The sequence below is a fragment of the Sus scrofa genome, chromosome 4 (assembly GCF_054392235.1).
Source record: "Sus scrofa isolate SSC_HxYL_T2T_F1_AM1 chromosome 4, Sscrofa_HxYL_maternal_Yorkshire_Landrace_v2.0, whole genome shotgun sequence".
Taxonomy (NCBI): Eukaryota; Metazoa; Chordata; class Mammalia; order Artiodactyla; family Suidae; genus Sus; species Sus scrofa.
In genome coordinates this window covers 96356777-96380360 of record NC_139386.1, presented here as the reverse complement: position 1 = coordinate 96380360, position 23584 = coordinate 96356777, and the positions used below count along the sequence as shown (strand labels likewise).

Here is a 23584-nt window from a genome sequence, read left to right as displayed (position 1 = left end):
GGAATCTACCTCAACATAGTAAAGGCCACATATATCAAACCCACAGCTAACATCATTCTCAGTGGTGGAAAGCCAAAAGCATTCCCTCTAATATCAGGAAAAAGACAAGGATGTCCACTCTCACCACTTTTACACAGCATAGTTTTGGAAGTCCTAGCCATGGTAGAGATGAAAAAGACATAAAATGAACCCAAATTGGGAAAGAAGAAGTAAAACTATAGTTGTTTGCAGATGACATGATACCATACCTAGAACATCCTAAAGACACTACCAGAAAACCGTTAGAGCTTGTTAATGAATTTGGTAAAGTTCCAGGATATAAAATTAATACACATAAATCTTTTGCATTTCTATACACTAACAACAAAATATCCAAAAGAGAAATTGAGGAAACAATCCCACTTACTGTCCCCCCGCAATATAATTAAAATACCTAGGAATAAACCTACCTAAGGAAATAAAAGAACTGTACTTTGAAAACTATAAGACACCAATTAAGGAAATTGAAAATGACACAAGCAAGTGGAAAAATATACCATGCTCTTGGATTGGAAGAATCAATATTGTTCAAATGATTATACTATCCAAAGCAATATACAGATTCAGTGTAATCCCTATCAAATTACCAATGGCATTTTTCACAGACCTAGGACAAAAATTAAAAAATTTTTATAATCACAAAAGACATTTGAAGCAACATCAATGGATCTAGAGATTATCATATTAAGTGAAATAAGCCAGAGAAAGACAAATATCATATGATATCACCCCATTACTAAAATTAATATATCACTCCATTAGTTCAATTCAAAATGTTCATCTCCAAGACACATTATAATAAACTTTCAAAAATCAAACAAATCAAAACAAAACAAAACCAGAGATAATCCTGAAAGTAGCAAGAAAATAAAGATTGTAACCTACAAGGAACCCCCATTATGCTATCAGCAGATTTCTTAGCAGAAACCTTTATAGGTTAAGAGAGAGCAGGATGATATATTAAATCTGCTGAATTAAAAAAAAATATGCCAGCAAAGGGTACTCTTTTTGGCAAAGTTATTCTTCAGAAATGAAGGAGAAATCAGGATTTTTCCAGATAAACAAAAGCTGGGAGAGTTCATCAATCACCACGAGATATGCTCTAAAAATTCTGAAACACTGAAAGGAGTTTTTAAAGCTGAAATGAAGGGATGATAATTCGTAATATGAATACATGAAAATATACAACATACTGGAAAATATAAATACATAGCTCCTATAATTTCTTAATAAAATACAAAATATAAAAGGGTTAATTTTGACCTTAAAATTTTAAAAGATGCAGAGAAAAAGGGTAGAGTTTTTAATACAATCAAAGTTATGTTGCTATAAATATAAAAAAGAGATATTAAAATATTTAAAGCAGGTAAAGAATTTAAATAGACAGTGTCAAAAGTGTACATTAAAATGTCTAATAAACATGGGAAAATTGTTAACATTATTAATCATGTGGAAATGCAAATGAAAATCAGAATGACATACCACTTCATATCTAGTAGGATGGCAATAATAATAATAATATAGAAAATATGTGTTGGCAAAGATGTAGAAAAATTGGGACTCTCATGCCTTTCTGGTGGGAATGTAAATTAGTGCAGCTGATGTTGACAACAATTTGACAGTTCTTCAAAAAGTTACAGATAGAATTATCATATGATTTGTTAATTTCACACTTACATTACATACTCAAGAGAATTAAATTCATATATTCACAAAAAACTTTTACCTGATTCTTCATAATAGCATCATCCATAATAATTGGAAAATAGGAATAATCCAAATGCCAATCGATGAATGGACAAATGATTTTGGTATGCCTATCTAGTGAAGTTCTATTCAGCCATAAAAAGACATGAAGTTACTTGCCACAACATATGTGATCTTTATGCTAAGTAAAAAGTACCATGTAAAAATGACCATATATTGTATGATTCCATTTCTAGAACATGTTTAGAATAGGCAAATCCATTGGGACAGAAAATAGAGTATAGGTTGCTGGGGGAGAGGAGATGACTACTAATGCATATGTGGTTTCTTTGGGGATTAGTGAAAATGTTCTGAAATTAGTAGTGGTGAATGAGTTTGAATCAACACATGAAAGTAGAATCAGTTGCTGCAGAGAGGGCTAGGGAAATTTTTTCTAGAAGATGGGGATTTTTTAGATCCCTATTTTTGTCATGAGTTGATTACCTTCATCCTATTAATTATATACTGACTGTATTTTTGGTCATTGAGCTCATTGCCCTATTAAGACAAATGTATTTGTGCTACAGTCACATTTTTATTTATTTATTTATTTATTTATTTATTTATTTACTGATTGATTGATTGATTGTCTTTTGTCCTTTTAGGGCCACACCAGCAGCATATGGAGTTTCCCAGGCCAGGGGTCTATTTGGAGCTACAGCTGCTGTCCTACAACAGAGCCACAATAACCCCAGATCTGGGCCACGTCTGCGACCTACACCACACAGCTCATGGCAATGCCGGATCCTTAACCCACTGAGTGAGGCCAGGGATTGAACCCACAACCTCATGGTTTCCAGTCAGATTCATTTCCGCTGCGCCACCATGGGAACTTCTATGGTCACATTTTACTTACAAGAGTAGTAGGAAGAGAATGTCTCTGCATATAAAGATGTACCCGTATGCTTTTGTGAGGAATTATCTTCTCATATGAAAGATATCTTGGAGAAATGTCCAGCATTAACCTAGCCCAAGTAGAATTAATCTTTTATTTTACAATGACTGCTCTTCTGAAAATGCGTGAAACACATTCATCAAGATCCTCAAGGAAGGTTTAAAGAGCCAGATATTTAGGAAAAAACAATGCCTTGAATGTTTATCTTTGAGTGTATCTCCCCAATCAACCCAATCAACTCCCAATCTTTGTGAGTGTGAAGACTGTTATATGTTACTGATTAGGAAAAATAAAATCTGTATTTTTTTAAATATCTTTCACTGACTTATATGAAATATATGTCCTTAAAGTGGGATGGTCTTTGTTGGCTAAGCACAAACTTATTCATCTTCCTCTATGTAAATGTGTTTGTGATGTTTTTATACTGTTGTATCTCAGCTGTAATTCACTGTTTTGTACTTCGTATGTAACCTAGTTTGATATCCTTAAAATCACATTTTCTTGAATCACAATTGGTCTGTTCAACATTAAAGAGTGCCTTAGAAAATCAATCCTAATATACAAGCCTACAAATCCAATTTTAGTGCTACTATATTATAGCATGGCCAAGGTCACAGAAATTTTCTAGTTCTGCCTTGGTTTAGGCTTCCGACAATGTATTCAAAAGAGATATAAACATAGGGATGATGATAAATGGGGAATAAAAATACCAATTTATTATTTTTGGCTGAATTTATGCCTGAAACTTAAGTGCAGATTTCTGTAAGCTCAGCTGGAATACAAGGCCTAGTTTGAAAGATGAGGGTTTTTGCATTCTTATTAAAGCCAGTTGCAGATCTAAAGATCTTACCTCTTTCCTGCAAGTTACATATGACTAAAAAGGGGAGTGAAAATTAACCAAGGATAAGTGTGTGTGTGTGTGAGAGAGTGTGTTTGTGTATGTATGTGTGTGCACATATATGTATGCATGCTTGAGAAGAAGAAGGATGAAAAGATGTTTAGTTCTAGCATATGAGTGCAGGACCAAGGTTAAATTAATTTTTGGTCCCATGAAAAAAAAGAGTAAGAACAAAATGCAGGAAGGAGAAATCATTTTAACATATATGATATTTTACACATAGTGATCCTGCTCCTTGTTAATGTTCTGCTGTCTGACTGGGAAAGAACAAAGAAAACTGTGGGAGATTTTCTTGTTCCCCTCAACTCAATACCATATTATATCAGGCTAGGAATTAACTACACCATATGACATAAAGGCCATTTATCTCATAATTATCGGTATCTTTTCCACAGATGTCACATGGTTTAGTCCACTGTTGAAGATGAATACTTATGCAATCTAAGTTCTATTTATCAAGAAAGTCAGAGTATTAACAAGGGGTCATGTGAGAGCATTGTAGGAGCATCAATAAAAGAAGCAGGTGATATGGACTTAGTATTAATTCTACTCATTAGTAGGCAAGACATTTTAGTTTTCGGAATGTCAGTTTTCTAATCTCTAAAAAATAGATAACATATACTTCTTAGGGCTGCTCTAAAATACAAATAAGTTGACATTTTAAACAGAAGCACATAAGTTCAAGTTTGAACAATTAACACATTAACCTTATTTACCTTAGGGGTTACCAATTTATTTCTTTTTCATGGGATAATGTGATAGGCTGGAAGTCTGGGCTGAGCAATGGGCCCAAAGGAAAAGAGAATCTGGTGGCCAAAGAAATTAAATTTGCTTTGGTCTCTGTGATCTTCAGGCTCCACCCTCAGGAAGTCTCAAGCTTCAAAGAAATGGAAGAAATACGGTGGGCATACACTCTTATCCGACAAGCCCAGCATCTCACAATAAAAGAGGGCATGTGAATAAAGTATACCAGTTCTTGAACCAGTCCTTTGAACTTCTTTCTAGTTCCCCTACTAATTAATGCATTAAATAAAATTTTTACAATGTTCATTAAAAAATCCCAATCCCTTCCCTCCTATTTCAACCCCTGGGAATATATATGTCATTGATGAGGAAACGGGTGGAAGAAAAGATTAAGAAATGAAACCATTCAGTCAGAAGACCTTTATTATCAAGTTTATCTTGAAAAGAAATGTAAAGAAATGGCAACTCTCTCCATGGAGTTCCCTCTTTACTCTCACTTCCACAGGAAGGAGAGATTATAAAAATGTCTAACTCATATATATAAGCAACTTACACAACTCAACAGCAAAAAAACTAATCAATCAATGGAAAAATGGGCAAAAGACCTGAATAGACATTTCTCCAAAGAAGATATACAGATGGCCAACAAACACATGAAAAAATGCTCAACATTGCTGATTATAAGAGAAATGCAAATCAAAACTACCATGAGATACCACCTCACACCAGTCAGAATGGCCATCATTAATAAATCCACAAATAACAAGTGCTGGAGGGGCTGTGGAGAAAAGGGAACCCTCCTGCACTGCTGGTGGGAATGTAAACTGGTACAGCCACTATGGAGAACAGTCTGGAGATACCTTAGAAATCTATACATAGAACTTCCATATGACCCTGCAATCCCACTCTTGGGCATCTATCCGGACAAAACTCTACTTAAAAGAGACACATGCACCCGCATGTTCAGTGCAGCACTATTCACAATAGCCAGGACATGGAAACAACCCAAATGTCCATCAACAGATGATTGGATTCGGAAGAGGTGGTATATATACACTATGGAATACTACTCAGCATAAAAAAGAATGACATAATGCCATTTGCAGCAACATGGATGGAACTAGAGAATCTCATCCTGAGTGAAATGAGCCAGAAAGACAGACAAATACCATATGATATCCCTTATAACTGGAATCTAATATCCAGCACAAATGAACATCTCCTCAGAAAAGAAAACCATGGACTTGGAGAAGAGACTTGTGGTTGCCTGATGGGAGAGGGAGGGAGTGGGAGGGATTGGGAGCTTGGGCTTATCAGACACAACTTAGAATAGATTTACAAGGAGATCCTGCTGAATAGCATTGAGAACTATGTCTAGATACTCATGTTGCAACAGAAGAAATGGTGGGGGAAAAACTGTAATTGTAATGTATACATGTAAGGATAACCTGACCCCCTTGCTGTACAGTGGGAAAAAAAAATGTCTAACTCAAATTCTGGCCTGCAATGCACATGAAGATGCCTAAGCTTCATGAGACAGAAACTCTTTGCTATTCACATAGAGTTTTCTGCTTGTTGAATGTTTAATGAAATGGGTTTAAGCTCAGCCTGCCTTTCCTGCCCACTCTGTGTGATATTAGCTTGTGTCTTTTACCTATGCCCTTGTAAATATCTTTATTGAATGCTGACCAAATGTAGACTTGTGCCAGTGTATAAAAAATTAGGGAAAAAACCCAGCTCCAATTAACACATTAGAAACATGGAAATAGATAGATTTTGCATAATTTTCTTACTTGAATATTAATTGGATATAACTTGCGCACCCCAAATTGTAACTTTACAAATGTTATTTAAAAATTGGAATCTAACTATATTGAAAGATTCAGAAAATGTCCAGAGGAAGTTCCTGTTGTGGCACAGCAGAAATGGATCTGACTAGTATCCATGACATGTGGGTCCGATCCCTGGCTCTGCTCAGTGGGTTAAAGATATGGCATTGCTGTGAGCTGTGGTGAAGGTTGCAGACATGGCTTAAATCCAGCATTGCTGTGGCCGTGGCCTAGGCCAGCAGCTGTAGTTCCAATTGGATCCCTAGCCTGGGAACATCCATATGCCATGGGTGCAGCTCTAAAAAGAAAAAAGCCCCCCCCCCAAAAAAACAAAGAGAAAAAAGCAAAGAAATTGTCCAAACAAAGGATAGCTAGAGCTCTAGAGATAGAAGCTTTCTGCTGCTTTATGCAATGTTTTGTAGTGTTGCTCTCCATTCTGACTGAGATTGGGTAATAGTGTTTGCCAGAGCTAGAATTCTGAACATGTATACATTTTCCTAAAGTAGCCATGTATTATTTTTCCATTGATTTAAAAAAAAATTCAACAGGCAATAACTTATGTAACCATGGCAAAAATCTATTCTTTTTATATCTGTGTTTAGAAATAAGTGAGAGATGATTTCTATTCTTGAACACTGTGCTCAATTGTTTGATCATTTTTTCCACTGCGAATTTTTCCACACATACTTTGTGTTTCATTACTTGGAAAGAGAAGCATCAAGATTAATGATGTAGCAGAGAAATTGTTCTTCCCACAACTCTTTGGAGAGCTGATTTGAACTCTTTATTTCTCAAGCTGTAAATTATAGGATTGAACAATGGAGTTAGGATGGTATAGGATACTGACATGAGAACATCCTGGCTTGAGGAGTAGTGGGACTTAGGCCTTAAGTAGATAAAGGAGGCACAGCCGTAATGGACAATGACAATAATGAGGTGAGAGGCACAGGTAGAAAAAGCTTTGTACCTACCTAATGTGGAAGGAAATTGGAGTATGGCAGAGATGATGTGAATATAGGATACCAAAATCAAGAACAGGGGTATAACCAGGACCAATGCACAGAGCATGATGATGATAAACTGATTAAAATGGGTAGGGTGAGATGCCACCTTGAGAACAGGAGAAATATCACAGAAGAAGTGGTGTAGTTGGTTGGAGGAGTGGAAGGGCAGGTGAAATACCATGGATGTGATGATCTGTGCAACAGTGAAGCCACAGAAACAAGCAGCAGCCACAAGTCCCACACACACCCCATAACCCATGAGCACTGTGTAGCGCAGAGGGTTACAGATGGCCACGTAGCGATCATAGCCCATGGCTGCCAGCAGGAAGGAGTGAGAACAGCCTAGGAAGAGGAAGGTAAACATCTGGATGGCACAGCCCAGGAAGGAGATGGTCTTCTTCTGGGCCAGCAAGTCAACCAGCATCTTGGGTACAATGACAAAGGTGTAGCAAGTCTCAGAACAGGAGAGGACACCGAGGAAGAAGTACATGGGGGTATGAAGGGCTCTGTCCAGCACAATGGTGGAAATGATGATGGCATTAGTGCCCAGAGTGAACAGGTAGACGAGCAGGAAGACGACGAAGAGCAGCCGCTGCAGCCCAGCCAGAGATGAGAAGCCAAGGAACGTGAACTCTCTCACTGTGGTCTCATTGACCCACTCCATGGAAGGTACATAGTAAGGAGAGAATCTAAGAGAGAAGACAGTGTCCAGAAAAAAATACCTTGAAAATTAGAGGAATCACAGGAAATTGGTCATCATAGAGCATGTGTTTTCATGTTTTGAGTTCTAATTCATTCCTCCTCTTTCTGGTTTTTGTAAGACATGGAGATGTATCTAAAACTAATCAAAGTGTGCATCCAACTTTGAGTCTCTGCAGTATTTATAATATCTTAGGAAAATGTTCTTGACATTTCCCAGATTCAACTTCATCTCCATTCCCAGGATAAGGCTGTTATTAATTTTAGCCTCTCCTTCTAAGTTTACTCTGCAAAGCTAGTCCATTTGATTTTATCACCTTCACATCCTCCCACTTTACTGCAGCTGCAAAATAAATTATCTACGTGGCCGATATTTGTATATAACTTTATTCATGACTTTATATATAATCTTCAATAGCTGTTTATTATCATTCTCTTCATGCCTAAGTGTTTAATCTCTCCATAACCTAGATTTACCTTCCATCCAATTCTGTTTGCCTTACTTCTTGATATGAATCATCAATTCCACCTTCTTAAACTCATTAACTTACTCTTGCTTTTGTATCTGTATTCTGTTCCAAAATCTGGAAAAAAGTTCTCTAAGATGGAATACTTCTACACATCCTCCAATGCCTAGATCAGATTATTTCCTGTTGCAGAGAAAACCACAGGTTTTCTTCAGGACTCTAGTCTATTTTCATTAATTTTCTTAACTCCTGCAAAAATCACTTTATGGCTATCTTTCCATCACCACTCTCACATCTCATCAATCCTTATTTCCCACGATGCCAGCTAATCTTCTGAAATGTATATGGTATTCTATTGCTTACCTCTTCAAAAATATTATTCACAGCTATAGCACAAAGTTCAAAGTCTTTTAGTTCTTAAGTTCTTGTTTTGGAAACTAAACTTTGTTTCAACAATTATCCATGGACATTTATGGGATGCATCATTGTGGTGCTATATGTCTGTCCTTCTTTGCCTCTATTCTTTGCTCATGTTAGTTTGTAACAAATATTGTTTTTCTTTACAAATATTTTACCATTATTCTGAAGCCTCAACCAATTCTACTTTTTTTTTGAAAGCTTCGTTAGTATGTCCTCATAAAGAAGTTGTTTCTTCCTCAGAATTTACATAAAACGTTGATTTCCAATTTGACGTTTTGTTAACTTTGAAATACTGCATTTTTTAAAAAAAATCTCTTTTCCACTGGATTTTGTACCCTTGAGGGGTAGGTGCGAATTGTATATATTTTTACCTAAATTCTCCTTAGCATCTAAAACCATATTAAGTATCTAAGAGCTTCTCAAAAAGTAATTATCATACATAAAAAAAGCTAACTTGTGATGTTATGTTATCACATTTGCAACACAATATCCTTCCTAGAACTCATAGAGGAAGATAATTCCTAGTGTTCCCTCAGCCTGGGCATGAAGATTGTACAAGATCTAGATATTTCTGGATCACATTCAAACCAAAAAGAAAAAATCTCATTTTATAATAGGAGAATAGAAAAGAGCATCTGATCACTGGAGTTCTATGTACCTAGATTTATTTCCAATTCCCAACACATTTCCAACTATCTAAAACTTATCAGAATGCAAAAAATGGGAGGTAACCCTGTGTTTACTTCATTTTAAAAAGTGTATATTTCTGAATTATTTTCTTAACTAATATTTATAACAAAATTAATGTCAGCATACTCTACTTTAGATGAGAACCACTAAATCAGGACTATAAGGCACTATTAAACAATTATTAAGCAAAGTGATTACAATCACGCATCAGGCACTAGGTATGTGTTAAAGACATACATGTAAAAGATTTGGTCCAAAGCCTCAAGTTGATCACATTTCAAAGCCGAGATGTATATGAAAGAAGAGATTATTATAAAATTAAGTGGTTGAAATGATAGATATGCACATTCAATTATGAGAAAAATGAGGAGATACATTTTTTGAATATCCTTGTAAAAATATTTTTGTATTTATTTACTTTTTTTTTTTTTTTTTTTGTCTTTTTGCCATTTCTGGGGCTGCTTTTGTGGCATATGGAGGTTCTCAGGCTAGGGGTCTAATCGGAGCTGTGGCTGCCTGCCTACGCCAGAGCCACAGCAACGTGGGATCCAAGCCACATCTACAACCTACACCACAGCTCATGGCAATGCCAGATCCTTAACCCACTGAGCAAGGTCAGGGGTTGAACCCGCAACCTCATGGTTCCTAGTCGGATTCGTTAACCACTGAGTCACGATGGGAACTCCTATTTATAGGGTTCTTGACATCTGTTATAGAGATATTGAACTAAGATATTCTTGGGAAAATATCATGAGACTGGGCATTATTTAATTTCTAAAACTTTCATACAGATGTGTAAAGCATTCAGCTGATCATAGCTTCATCTTCGGGCTTCTGGGGAGTGCTGTCTTTTTCCTGGTGTACTCTGCTTCTATAGTTATGCCTCCCCATCCTTCCAATGGAAAACTTGTGAAAGGGACAAATCTCTTCCTCCATCTTATGCCCCTGATTCTTTGTTCAGTGCCTAACACAAAAATTTTTATTGTCTAGGAGCTATAATTACTACTACTATACTGCTATCTTTCTAATTCCAAGATCCTCAGTTCTCAGGATTAGTAATACATTTTTAAATACATAATCCTTTATTTTACCCTTACAAACACATGTAAAGCTGAGTAATGTAGGGATAAAATGAATTTTGAACTTAGGCAGATGTGAAATTTAATCCTGACTCTGGCATATTTTTGTGACAAAATCTTAAATTCTCTAAGTCCCATTTTCTCATCTGTATGGTGTCAAAAGTAATTCCTGCCTCCAAGGGCTATAATGGAAATTAATTGAAATCATGTATACAAGAAAGATTAATTCAGTACATAGGGAATGCTCAGTAAATAGTCCCTTTAATTACTTTATTGTTGTTCTATGGGGATTGGGATCAGAAATATTCATCAATGATATAATGAGCATTTAATTCATGGCAAGTTGCTGAAGCTGCTGTTTTCCCTGGGGTTGGGGTTTGAGAAGAATTTAAGAGAGATTTCCATTCCTCTGAGGTCTGCAAGCCTGATTAAAAGTAACTTGATTTTATACAGAGTACTGTTCTGCACTGGAAGGGAAGCAAGGGTACTGATTTCGAAGTTTGATGCAAGTTCTCTGGTATCTGGTTACTCTGTAGTCAGAGTCACCCAGGCAGTTTATCTGCACCTAAATTTTCTATTTTTTAGGAGGGATATATAGGATAAAATTAGAAAATAAAATTATAGTTAAACTTGGTCACAAGTACAAATTTAGTAGTTTCTCATTTTGGATGCTTTGGTATCAATGCATACTTAAAAATTAAACTCAACTATTTATTGATCTCAAAGATTGGAGTAGATTGTTTTGCAATTCTCATATTTATTATTTATCATTTTTATTACATTTTAAGCACTCCAGTTATAAATGTGAATAAAATTTCCTTTCTCACAGAAGAGAGAATCAAACAGCTAGCCATATTGCCAGCCAGATTATCATAAACGTCATAAAAGTATAAGCAAGATGTCCCAAAAAATCTTAAGGAAAAAACAAGCAGTTTCATGGAAATCTTTGAAGAACAAATAGTATTTGTATACTACCTACAAGCATTTTGATAAGAACATGGACTGAATCTCAGTGGCATTATTTATGAAAACTTTGTGATTGAGCCAATTATTTTCCTTAAGGTCAGTTAAGGATTGAACAAGTACCTGATGTTCTTCTGTACAAACACAGAGATGCATCCCTTTTTACAAAGAAAATATCTAAACTTATACAGTCTGTGAAACAAGATATGCTCCTTTGCTCCTTTTTCCTTCCTTTTGTTTCTTATCAAAAACTTCACCTTGAGGTCACAAACTGAAAAACAAACACAAACTAAAAAACAAACAAATAGAATACCCTACTCAGTTAATTTCTTTGGGAAGCATCATCCCAAACTATCAGTCCATCAGTATTGTCTTTAATATTTCCCAGAAGAAAAATAGGAGACAATTTTAGTATTAGTTTATCAACCAAAATTTAGGTCCATTGTATTGAAATAGATATGAACTATCATTTATCATGTTTCCCATCATGTAGATAGGGTGAAAATACTGTTATATATAGTCTCTCATCTGGTCCTCCTCATGAAATCATGAGGTAGATATTACTCTTAATGGCTTCACTATAAAGAAGAGAAACTTGCAAATCAAAGTGTTTGGGACTTCTCTCAAGTTCACACAACTGGTGGAACTAGCCCTGGAGCAGAGATCTTCTTATTGGCCGTGTGTGTGTGTGTGTGTGTGTGTGTGTGTGTGTGTGTGTGTTCATGAGAAAGGGAAAACTGTATTCTGTCACCATCCTTACATATGAAAGTATTTAAAGAAAAAGATTCTTGTTACAATTTTGGTATAGGCCCAAGTTCCAGCTCCAGTGTATTAGCTCCAGGACTTTAACTTGCCTGAATTAATCTCCTCATTGTTATAATGGGGTTGATTCTGATATAAGCTAACATAATTTTCAAGGTTTGTCCAAAATGAATGAGAAAATGTCATTACCATGGTTAAGGGTTACACAAACATTATTTTTGTAATTATAATTTAGGATGGAAAAGGGCAGACAGTTTTGAGAATACTATTCTCATACTGCTTAGTGTATTCCATTGATTTCAGGAAGGGTTTAATAGGATAAAGATGATTTTTCCTTCACAGGAAGGTGCCTTGATTTTTCTTTATCACTTACCCGAAAAGATCTCCAGAAATCTGGAGTCATAAATGTTAGAGCTGTAGGATAGCTTAAAGATCTAGCCTAGTAACCTCATTTGACAGGTGAAGAAATTAAGTATTAAAGAGTACTGTGAAGATCCCAAGACCAGAAAGCAACAGAGTGGATGTGTTAGAATCAAACAGGGGACTTTTGTTTTTCAGATGAATGCAATCCCACAGTATTATGCTACCTTCTCAAAATGTTTATTATATAGGTAACGATTCCTCTTTGCGTACAGTGGTTGCCCATGTGTTTTCTTCCTGAGTTTGTCTGTTCTTTTTTACCTTGTGCTACTGTTTCTGACTGTCTCTGATTTTATGTTGCCAAAAAGCAGGGTTTCTGTGTGTTTATACCTGTCAACTATAATTATTTTCAGAGTACTCACTAAATTCTCAGACCTGGATTAGGTATTGTATATTTTTTCTAGATCTCACCTAATAAAACGACTTATGCAAAAAAAAAAGATCATGATTTAAGATTTTGTAGGTATACAATAAATGAAATGGAATACTACCTGACCTTAAAAAAGAAGGAAATCCTGTCCTATGAAACAACATGGATGAACCTAGAGAAATTATGTTAAGTGAAACAGGCTAGTCATAGAAGGATAAATTCCATTTACAGGAGGTGTCTAATATAATCAAACTCATAAAAGGAGAAAGTCACGTGGGGTCTGCCAGGGCCTGGGGGAAGGGAGAAAGAGGAAGTAACTATTCATTGGGTATAGAGTTTTAGTTGTGCAAGATGAACACATTCTATAGATCTGCTGTACAACCTTGTGCCTATAGTAAACATTATGTTATTGTGTACTTGCACATTTGCTAAGAGGGTATATCTCATGTTAAACATTCTAACTGTAATGAAACAAAAGATACAGTGATTCAGATGTTGTTAAGTACCCTGTTGAATTAAATCAGGACAAAACAATGTCTATGCAAACTTAGGAAGAGATATGAGTCAGTTAATTTAAAACATGTACAGAATTTATGTGCATATGTTTAGAAAAATCTGCTTTAAAGCTTCATTAATCCTGGTTAACATTATTTGGAGTTCGCGTTCTTCATTGTGGCTCTCTCTGTCTCTGTCTTTTCCTGGCATTGTACCAGTGTGGGCCCATCACCCTTCTCTGTCTCTTACCTGAGCTGTGAAAGGGTAGGTCCTGCTGGGGTATAGTCACCCTTATTCTCTGACCATTGTCCAGTTTCTCATTGCCGTAGGTTCTTGGTCCACCGTGGTTGCCTGTTATTCATAAATGGGCTCCCAGTTGCCTCTCCCTCTCCGTAAGAGAAGCCAGAGGTACAAAGACTATAGGAGACAGCATCCAAGATGAAATGGAAAAAGGGAACAAGTCAAAAAGGAACAGAGGCTACTGATCTCTACTCAGGGGTAGGGAGAGTATGATGGTCTGGGGATTTAGACACAGACCAAAATCAAATGTAAGCAATTTCCTCCTAACATTTTGTGCCTATTGACCAAAGACCAATATCTAACAGTGACCATAGAGCAACTGGCACTTTCATTGCATTTATTTGTAGTGGGCTTCTGTGTCTCCTGATGCCAGACCCATTGCCATGGAGAGGTTGCACTGGGTTTAATTAACAGCTGAGTTGATTGTGGAAAATAGAGGCAAGTCATCAAATGCCAAATTACTTCCAATTGAGCCTGAGCATTAGGCTTGGGGAGTGGAAGGCTCTAAGCCACTCTCAGATACAGCGATTTTCAAAAATTTGACTAATTTTAAGTTGATTTCTCAATTTTATGTTATCAAAGGGACAAAAAAAATTACACATATAATTCATGATGAGAGGTACATTATAAAATATGTTTGCTCCATTTAAACTGTGCTTTTTACACTTATAATTCTGTCAGACTGAGAGGGCTGATTGAAAAATTTTGCTTTCTAGTGAAGGCCCTGCTCAGAATGAGCTGAAGGAGACTCATTTCACCCTTAGCCACAGAGTTCATTTTTTTCTACCTCTTTTTCATTATTCAGAAACTAATAAGAGTGTATTGTTATACATAGAAGAGACTAAATAAATATGTGCTGAATGTCACGTGAATAAACGGTCAAAGGCAGTATTATCCCAATAATGAAAGACTTCTCAGCTTAAAGGAAAAATACCATCATTTCATTTCTAATCTCCAAAATTTCTGGTTTCCATTTGCCTTGTGGCTAAGCTAGGAATGAATGTAGATTCAACATCGCATATGTCAATGGATGCTGACAACCCCTAACAATGGTTTGGTGCATAGTAAACACACATCAATTCTCTGATAGATAAAGAAATAATGATATTGAGAACAAAAGTAAGGACAAAGGGAGAATAAAAAATAATTGAGTATAAGAAATAATGCCCATAAAGAAGTAAGAAGAATGGAATTCAATGTTTGAATCTGAATTCTGAACATTTTTTGTTATTGATGTCCACTATTGACTCCAGACTCACAGTAGTTTCAAAAAATACTTTGATAAGGTATGCTTGACATGGAAAAAGCTGTATGCATTTAATGTATGCAACTTTATGAGTTTGATGTAAGTATATACCCATGAAACAATCATTACCATCAAAGCCACAGACAGATCTATAATCTCCCCCAATTTTCTTCAGCCAACATAATCATCATCATCATTATTATTAACTGGGGTAAGAAAACTTAGCAAAAGATCTATCCTCTTAGCAAATTTTAAGTATACAATACAGTACCTCTAAGTACTATGCTGTATAGTGCATCTCCAGAATTTATCTCGCATAATTGAAATTTTGTACCTTTTAACCAATATCTCCATATTCCTTCTGCTTTCTCCAGCCCTTGGCAACCAATATCCTACCATTGCTTCTATGAGTTTGACCATTTTGGATTCTACACGTTAGGAGATCCTGCAGTATTTGTCTTTCTGTATCCGGCTTATTTCACTTGGCATAACATCCTTGTGGTTCATCCATTTTGTGGCAAATGGCAGGCTTTCCTTCTTTTTTAAGGCTGAATAATATTTCGTTGTATGCATATACCACATTTTCTTCATCTGTTTCCTTTGATATGTACCATTAGGTTATTTTCATATCATGCATATTATGAATGGTGCTGCAATGAACGTGGGGATGCAGGTATTGCTTTGTGATTCTGATTTCAATTCCTTTTGATAAATGCAAGAGGTGGGATATCTGGATCACACAGTAGTTCCATTTTTAGTTTTTTGAAGAACTTCCATACTGTTTTCCCTAATAGTGTTCCAGATTTCCCTTTCTCCACATCTTTGCCAATACTTGCTATCTTTTGTCTTTTTGATAGTAGTTATTCTAATGGATATGATGTAATATCTTTGGTTTCAATTTGCATGACTCTGATGATTAGTAATTTTGAATACTTTTCATATATCTGCTAACTATCTGTTTATCCTCAAATAGGGAAAGCACAGACTCTTCTATAAATGGTGGTGGGAAAAACTGGATAACAGCATGTAAAATAATAAAATTAGTCTTTTAGGCTACATCCTACATAATGATCATCTCAAAATGGATTAAAAACTTAAACATAAGTCCTGGAACTATACAACTACTAGAAGAAAACATGGAAAAAACTTCTTAACATTTGTCTTGGCAATAATTTTTGAATATGCCACCAAAAGCACAAGCAACAAAAGCAAAAGTCAAGAGGGATTATATCAAACCAAAAAACTCCTGCACTGCAGAGAAACAATCAACAAAATGAGAGGTCAATCCTAAAGCAGGAAAAAGTTTTGCAAACAATGTCTTTGATAAGGGGCTCCTATCCAAACTATAGAAGGACCTCATACAAACAAAAACAAAAAATTCCATTAAAAATGGGTAAAGAACCTGAGAAGAGATTTTTCCAAAAAATTATAAATGGGCCACTCCCACCACTTATAGTAATATTATCCCAATTAAAAAAAAATGTTCTCATTATCATCCAATTGCTTCAACCTGAAGTTTCAGAGGGAACAGATGATGTGTACTGAGTCAGTCAGGACACTGGATTCTCTCTGTGATGTTTGGCTGTAGAGTTTGGTTCAGGATGGGCATGAGATCCAAGTCTGTTCAAACAGGAAAACAAGATTCAGTCTCCCAATGTTCGTTTTCACATCCACAGAAGAGAATTCTTTTTTCCTCTGGTCTAGAATTTATGAACTGAAGTTGACAAAGACTACTGAGTTTAGGCTAAAAATGGAGCCAAGACTGGAGAAGCAGAGCTATGAGATGTAACCAGTTGACTGTTTGAGGATAACTATTTGAAGTCTCTGTATCATATATGGTGCCAAAACCATTGTACCACTGGACTTTTCCTCCTAAATGAACCAACAGATATATTTTTTACCAATGTCAGTTTGAGTTGGATTGTCTTTTATTTGCAACCCAAATAATCTTCAGTTATGACTCTATTGCACTTTATGACAGATTTGAGAAGACTTAAACTATGAAGAAAATATGTAAAATATTAAGGCAAGCATAAATAGATTACAAAAGGAAACCAAAACTGTTGAAGTTTATTTAGTCACTTGTATTTATTATAGGTAATTTTGCTATAAGCAATTTAGCCTTTCAAGTTGATTTTTTACTAAATTTTAAGTACATTTTATTAAAGTTAACATATACAGAAACACATCAATATGTATATTTGGATTCACAAAGTGGCACATCCTGCTATGTGTATGTAATTCTACTTGCATTTTCATGATAATGATATTGAACACATTTCCACAAGTTAATCAGCCAATTGGATTTCCTCTTTAAAAAAAATCTTGTTCAATATTTTGCACACTAAAAAAGGAGGCGTACCTCTGTTTCTTACTGACTCACAGAAAATGATAAATATTCTGGAAATCAGTATTTAATTAGTTATGTGTATTTCAAATATCCTGTGTGACTGAAAATTGCAGTTTGATCTATTAAGGTGACTGTAGCGAACAGAAATCTTTATTTTTAATGAAGCATAATTTATCAATCTTCCACTTTCTGGGTAATGCTTTTGTATGCTGTTTAAATAAATTTTGCCTCCACTAGATAATAATTTGTTTAGAGTATTCTAAAAAATTATTGCTTAATCTTAACCATTCAGTTCTAATGTCCATTTGGTATTCAGGGCCAGGTCTTGAGGTGACAGGTGCTTATGGGTTCCTAAGGTATCAGCCTGCTGGTTCATGGGGCTGAGTCCCTGCCTGACTAGATGGCTGACCTGAGGAAACTCAGTACTGGTGTTGAGAGACTTGTGGGAGTCAAGTCCTGGTGCTGATAAACTAGAGAGAGGATTCCAAAATGGCACTTGTCAGCATGAGCATCCTTACGGTACAATGAGTTTCTATAAATGGCTGTTGCCTGTTACTATGTCCCAGGATGAGCTCCAGTTGCCTCCTAACTCCTGGGAGGCTCTCCAAGATCATCAGGTGGGTCTGACTGAGGTTCCTTTCAAATGACTGCTCTGCCCAGGATCCTGGAGCATGTGAGATTTTGAGTGTATCCTTTAAGAGTGGGATCTCTACTTTGTACAGCCTGCTGACTTTCCCAAAAGGGAGCTTTGATGACCTTCAAAGCCAAACATTCTTGAGGATCATCTTCCTGCTATAGGGCCCCTGGGCTGGGAAGGCCAATGTGGGGCTCAGACTCCTTACTTCTTATGGAGAATCTAGGCAATTGTAATTATCCCCTGTTTGTGGGTTGCACACTCAGTGTTATCAGTTGTGACTATATTACTTCTCTGCCCTTCCTATCCCTCTCATTGTGGTTGTGATTCCTTCTTTCTATCTTTAGTTGTAGAAGATCTTTTCTACTAACCTTCTGGTCTTTCTCATCAAGAGTTGGTCTATATATAGTTGCAATTTTGGTGTGCCTATGGGAGGAGTTGCGCTCAGAGTCTTCTTACTACACCATCTTGGCCACTCAGAAGGACTCTCCAATAAAAATAATCCAGGTAATTTAGGCACTTATTTCTTTTTTGACAAAAATATCTATTTGTTTATAGAATTAAATTTCCATTCAGGAACCTTCATGAATATAACTTTCCAGACTTATCAACTCATGCGCAAAGTTTTGGCAAATAAGTATCTACTGAGAACCTTTCTCAGGGAAGTCTTCCCTGCTTTATTTCTCAGTGTGTAGACAAGAGGGTTGAGTAGTGGCGTGATCACCGTATAGGTCACTGCCACAAGCCGATCCTTGTCTGAGGAGTACAGGGATGTGGGCCTCAAGTAGATGAAGGAAGCACAGCCATAGTGGACGATGACCACTGTCAGGTGGGAGGCACAGGTGGCAAAGGCCTTATGCTGTCCCTCCACTGAGGAGATCTTGAGGATGGTGGAAACAATGAAGACGTAGGAGATGAAGATCAGCACAAAGGGAACCAGCAGTACCAGGATGCTGAGGAAGAAGATAACCATCTCCTTCTGGTTGGTGTCTGTGCAGCCCAGTTTTATGACAGGGGAAATGTCACAGAAAAAGTGGTTGATCCGATTGGAGGCACAGAAGGGCACACTAAACACCAGGACGTTGACAACCACAGAGATCAGGAAACCACAGAGGGTTGAGGTGAAAAACCAACCCCATGCAGGTGGCTCAGCTGACAATGAGTGTGTAGGTAAGAGAGTTGCAGATGGCAAATGTAGTGATCATTGCCCATCCCAACACTAGAAAATGGTTGGTACAAGCCAAACCCACAAAGTAATACTGCTGGGTAGCATATCCAGAGAAAGACAGAGTTGGACTTATAGAAAGCATTTTGGTACAATGACCAAGTTCAGCATTTTAGTACAATGAGCAAGGTGTAGCAGATTTCAGAGAAGGAGAGGACAAAGAGAAAGAGTACATAGGGGTGTGCAAAGCCTGATCCAAATGACAGTCATGATGGTGACACTAGCCATCAGAGTGGTCAGGCAGACCAGGAGGAAAATTTAAATGACAAACAGATCTGCAGATGTCCCAGGGTTTGAGAAGCCTATAATGATGGATTTGTTGATCATGTTCTGGCTCTATTTCTCAAATAAGCCCAGGGAATCAGATTAAGATATCCTACACTGAGAACAGAAAAAAAAATGACAAAAGTCAAATGCTCTCATGGAAACCACAAATGTGTCTCAGTACTACAAAGCTAATAATACACATAAAAAATGAGTAACTGGTTATGCACATTAATCAGGAGCTGAGGGGAAAGCATAAGGTATGAGGAGTAGTGACATGAGTAGTATCTCAATTCAATAACTGAAGAAATTTATTTTTGTAGGTTGGTTTCATTCTTTGCCTTCTGATTTGCACAGAAGGTTCATACAAAGTGGTTGAATCAGCAAGTGATTTCAAACTCATCTCATCAAATCCAGTCATTTTGTGGAAGAAAAAAATGAGTCTCAAAAAATTAAACCACTTGCTTAACTGACTGTTAACCTGAAGGTAACAGAAGTAAAATAATGAAGCTTAGAGAAGAAATCAAAAAGTAAAAACTAGAAAAACAATATAAAGATCAACAAAACTAAAGGCTGTTTTTTTTTTCAAAAAAAAATAAACAATAAACTTAGCTAAAGTATGGAAAAAGAGAAGACAAAAAAATAAAATAAAAAATGTAAAAAGAGACATTATAATGAATGCCTCAGAATCTTAAAAAGGACATAAAGAAATATAATTAATAATTGTGTACCTACAAATTGGATACTTTAGAAAAATGAACAAATTTTTAGGAACATAATCTATCAAAATTATATCAAGAAGAAATACAAATTTTAGACCAATAACAGATAAAGAGATTTATCGTAATCAAAACTCTCCCAACAAAGAAAAGTCCAGGACCAGACAGCTTTGTGAGTGAATTCTACCAAACATGCAAAGAAGAATTAGTACCAATCCTTATTAAACTCTTCCGAAAAATAGAAGAACACTTTCATACCCAAGTTATGAGGCTACATCACCCACATACCAAAGCCAGATAAAGACACCACAGAAAAACTACAGGCCAACATCCCTGATGAACATAGGTGCAGAAATCCTAAAAAAAATACTAGTAAACAAAACACAAGATCACATTAAATTTATTATGCATTATTATAAAATTGAGATATTCTTGAGATGTAAGGATGGTTGAACAAGGCAAATCAATCAATTTGCTACATCACATTAATAAAATAAGATACATAATCAAATCAATAGATGCAGAAAAAGTATCTGACAAAGTTCAGTATCCAATCATGATTAAAACTCTCACCAAATGGATATAGAAGAACTTAACGCATTAAAGTGTATATACAAAAAGTCCCCAGATAAATCATAATTAAGAGAAAATTGAAAGCTTTTTCTCTAAGACTGGGTACAGTGGGACTGAGGCCCACTCTTATCACTCCTATTCAACTAGTACTAGAAATCCTAGCCTGAAAAATTAGACTAGAAAAATAAATAAAGGGCATTCAAGTCAAAGAGGGAAAAGTAAAATTATTACTATTAGAAGATGATATAATCATATATGTAGAAAACTAACAATCTCATCAGAAAAACTGCTAGAATAAACGAATTCAATAAAGTTGTAAGATAAAAAATAAACCCACAAAATCAGCCATGTTTTCTATACACAAACAATTAATTATTCAAAAAGGAAATTAAGAAAACAAACTAAGCCAATAAGAAAAACTTGTATACTGAAAACTATAAAATGTTTAGGAAGGAAATTAATGAAAAAAGAAATAAATGGGAAAATATCCAGTGTTCATGGACTGGAAGAATTAATATTTTTAAAATGTTTGCAGTACTCAAAGTGATTTACAATCTAAATGTAATCCTATCGAAGTCCTATAGGTATTATGTACAGAAACAGAAAAAATCTTGAAATTCATATAAATCACCAAAGACACTGAATAACCAAATAATCTTGAACAACAAGAACAAAGCTTGTGGCTTCCCAAGTTCTGACTTCAAAATATATTACAAAGCTACACTAATCAAAATAATATGCCATTGACAAAATCAGGCATGTAGACCAATGGAATAGAATAGAGGGCCCAGAACTAAATCCATGCCTCTATGGTCTATTTATAGCTTACAGATCTACAATTTAAGTTTAAATTCTTGTATGGAGCAAAATATTTTCAGAAAAGTAAAATCAATTCTGTAGCAATCATAAAAAATAGGATTAATTACCTTATTTAGTGTAAAGAGCTCTTTCTTGTCTGTGGATTATTTGTACAATAGAACAATGTAGACTGAAGTAACAAAGGGCAAATCTCAATTTCTGCTTCTGTGCTTACTGACAGAAGCAAAACTTCTTTGAAAGGTAACATCCCCAAACTATGAGGGTCAAAATTATGTACATCATTAGGGGTAATCAGGAAAGGAATTATTTCCATCTCCTCTTATGCTGATTTCCAAGTTTACATCTTTTTGTTTTCAGAGAATAGACAAAATATATTGCTTGCTAGATCAGAGTATACAGTGCCTTGTGTAGACATATGGGGTTCCATTATGTGTTGCCATACAGGTAGTGCTCTGACTGAGCTTTCAGTAAGCCACCTAATTTTCTATTAGGACACCTTCTGAATGATGGGTACACAGAGGGAGCCAGGTTTCCAAGTGTTATTTCTCAGTATTCTTACTGACTTGTGAGGCAACTTCTTTCAGAGATCAAATTCCCAAATATACAGAGATCAATTTCTGAGCTCTCCTTTCTGCTTCTTTGTACTATTTAACTCTTCCATGTTCCAGTTGCATGCTCTTTTTATTACTAAGGCATCTTACCACTGGGAAGAGTGAACTCCGTCACTTGCACTTTTTCAAAAATGTCTTATTATTCCATGTAAACTTTGGAAATTTGTATTGTCATGTTGCTTTCAGAATTCACTCTTGGGTTTGAGTTGTGATTATATTGATTTTGTATTAGTGTGGATGAAATAGACAACTTTATATATAGTTATTCTAATAAAATTCATCTGTAAAATAATAAGCAATTTATTAAGAGCTCAACTAGATTTAAGATACTTGTTAAGAAAATTAGGTTTTTGCAGAACACACCAATGTTCCTAATTAGAACTTCTATGGACAAGAATCCAAGAAGAAAACATTGCAATTAAGCCCTTTTTTGACTCATAAACACTAAAGTTGAGAATCAGCGGACAAACACACTGATTTCCTGACGTAAAATTCAGTGAAAAATTCCTACTTGGTCTTTATATTAGAGTCTTAATTCTGGTGATTTCTCCTTCAGAATCCATAACAGATCAACTTCCAATGAAGATGTGGACTAATTATGCTTATGGCTCCTACTCCCCAGGTTCCTCAACAAAGGCTACCTTTGAGAAACTTGTGACCTTATTTTTCCAAAATAAACTTGGCCTCTAATTAACCCCATATGCCTCCAGGGCAGTAGATCAAGCCTCAGGAGTCCAACAATCACAGTACATGTTTCTAATAACCATACCCCGAGTTGGTCACCAGAGCTTCTAAAGACACCAACTTTGGCTGGAGAAGCTCAAAGTCCTGATAGATGGGAGAGGGTACCTCCATTGTTGCAGATGAGAGCATCTATCTCAAGGCAGACTCACTTCTGCTGATACTCCTTCAGGTTCTGATTTTTAGCTTAGAATCTACTTGTCAAAGGATCCCAAATGCTGTAAGAGCTGCTTGTGTCTGAATTGAAAGGAGGAAAACAATGTAGGTACTTAACAGTGGGAGCATTGATGCAGTCTAGGGCTCCGTGGGGTCTAGACTTGAGTGAGGGTAGTGCTTGTGAACATCTCCCCTTGAAAACCCCTTAGGAGGTCAGTGACAGCCTTCTGACAAGTGGCAAGATTAAAAAGGAAAACTAGGGGTTGTTTTAACTTCAAGTAATAAAAGTGATTAGACATGGTCCATATAATTCTCTGAATTTTTCTTAATGATAAGACTGGGTCATATTTGCTTCTGGCTAGATTTTCTTTACATTCTTTTCTTTTTTCTTTTTGAATTTGTTGCCTCACAGATGAAGTGAAACAT

General features: G+C 35.9%; 1 protein-coding gene and 1 pseudogene across 1 annotated transcript; both read right to left on the bottom strand.

Annotated features, from left to right (window-relative positions):
* Positions 1 to 6874: 6874 nt before the first annotated feature.
* Positions 6875 to 7819, bottom strand: LOC100519896 (olfactory receptor 10K2). Its single transcript, XM_003125681.1, has one exon. It carries the CDS (start codon positions 7817 to 7819, stop codon positions 6875 to 6877), a length of 945 nt encoding a protein of 314 aa, XP_003125729.1.
* A 10838-nt stretch (positions 7820 to 18657) lies between these two features.
* LOC100626402 (olfactory receptor 10T2-like) lies at positions 18658 to 23116 on the bottom strand (annotated as a pseudogene).
* Between the last annotated feature and the right edge of the window lie 468 nt (positions 23117 to 23584).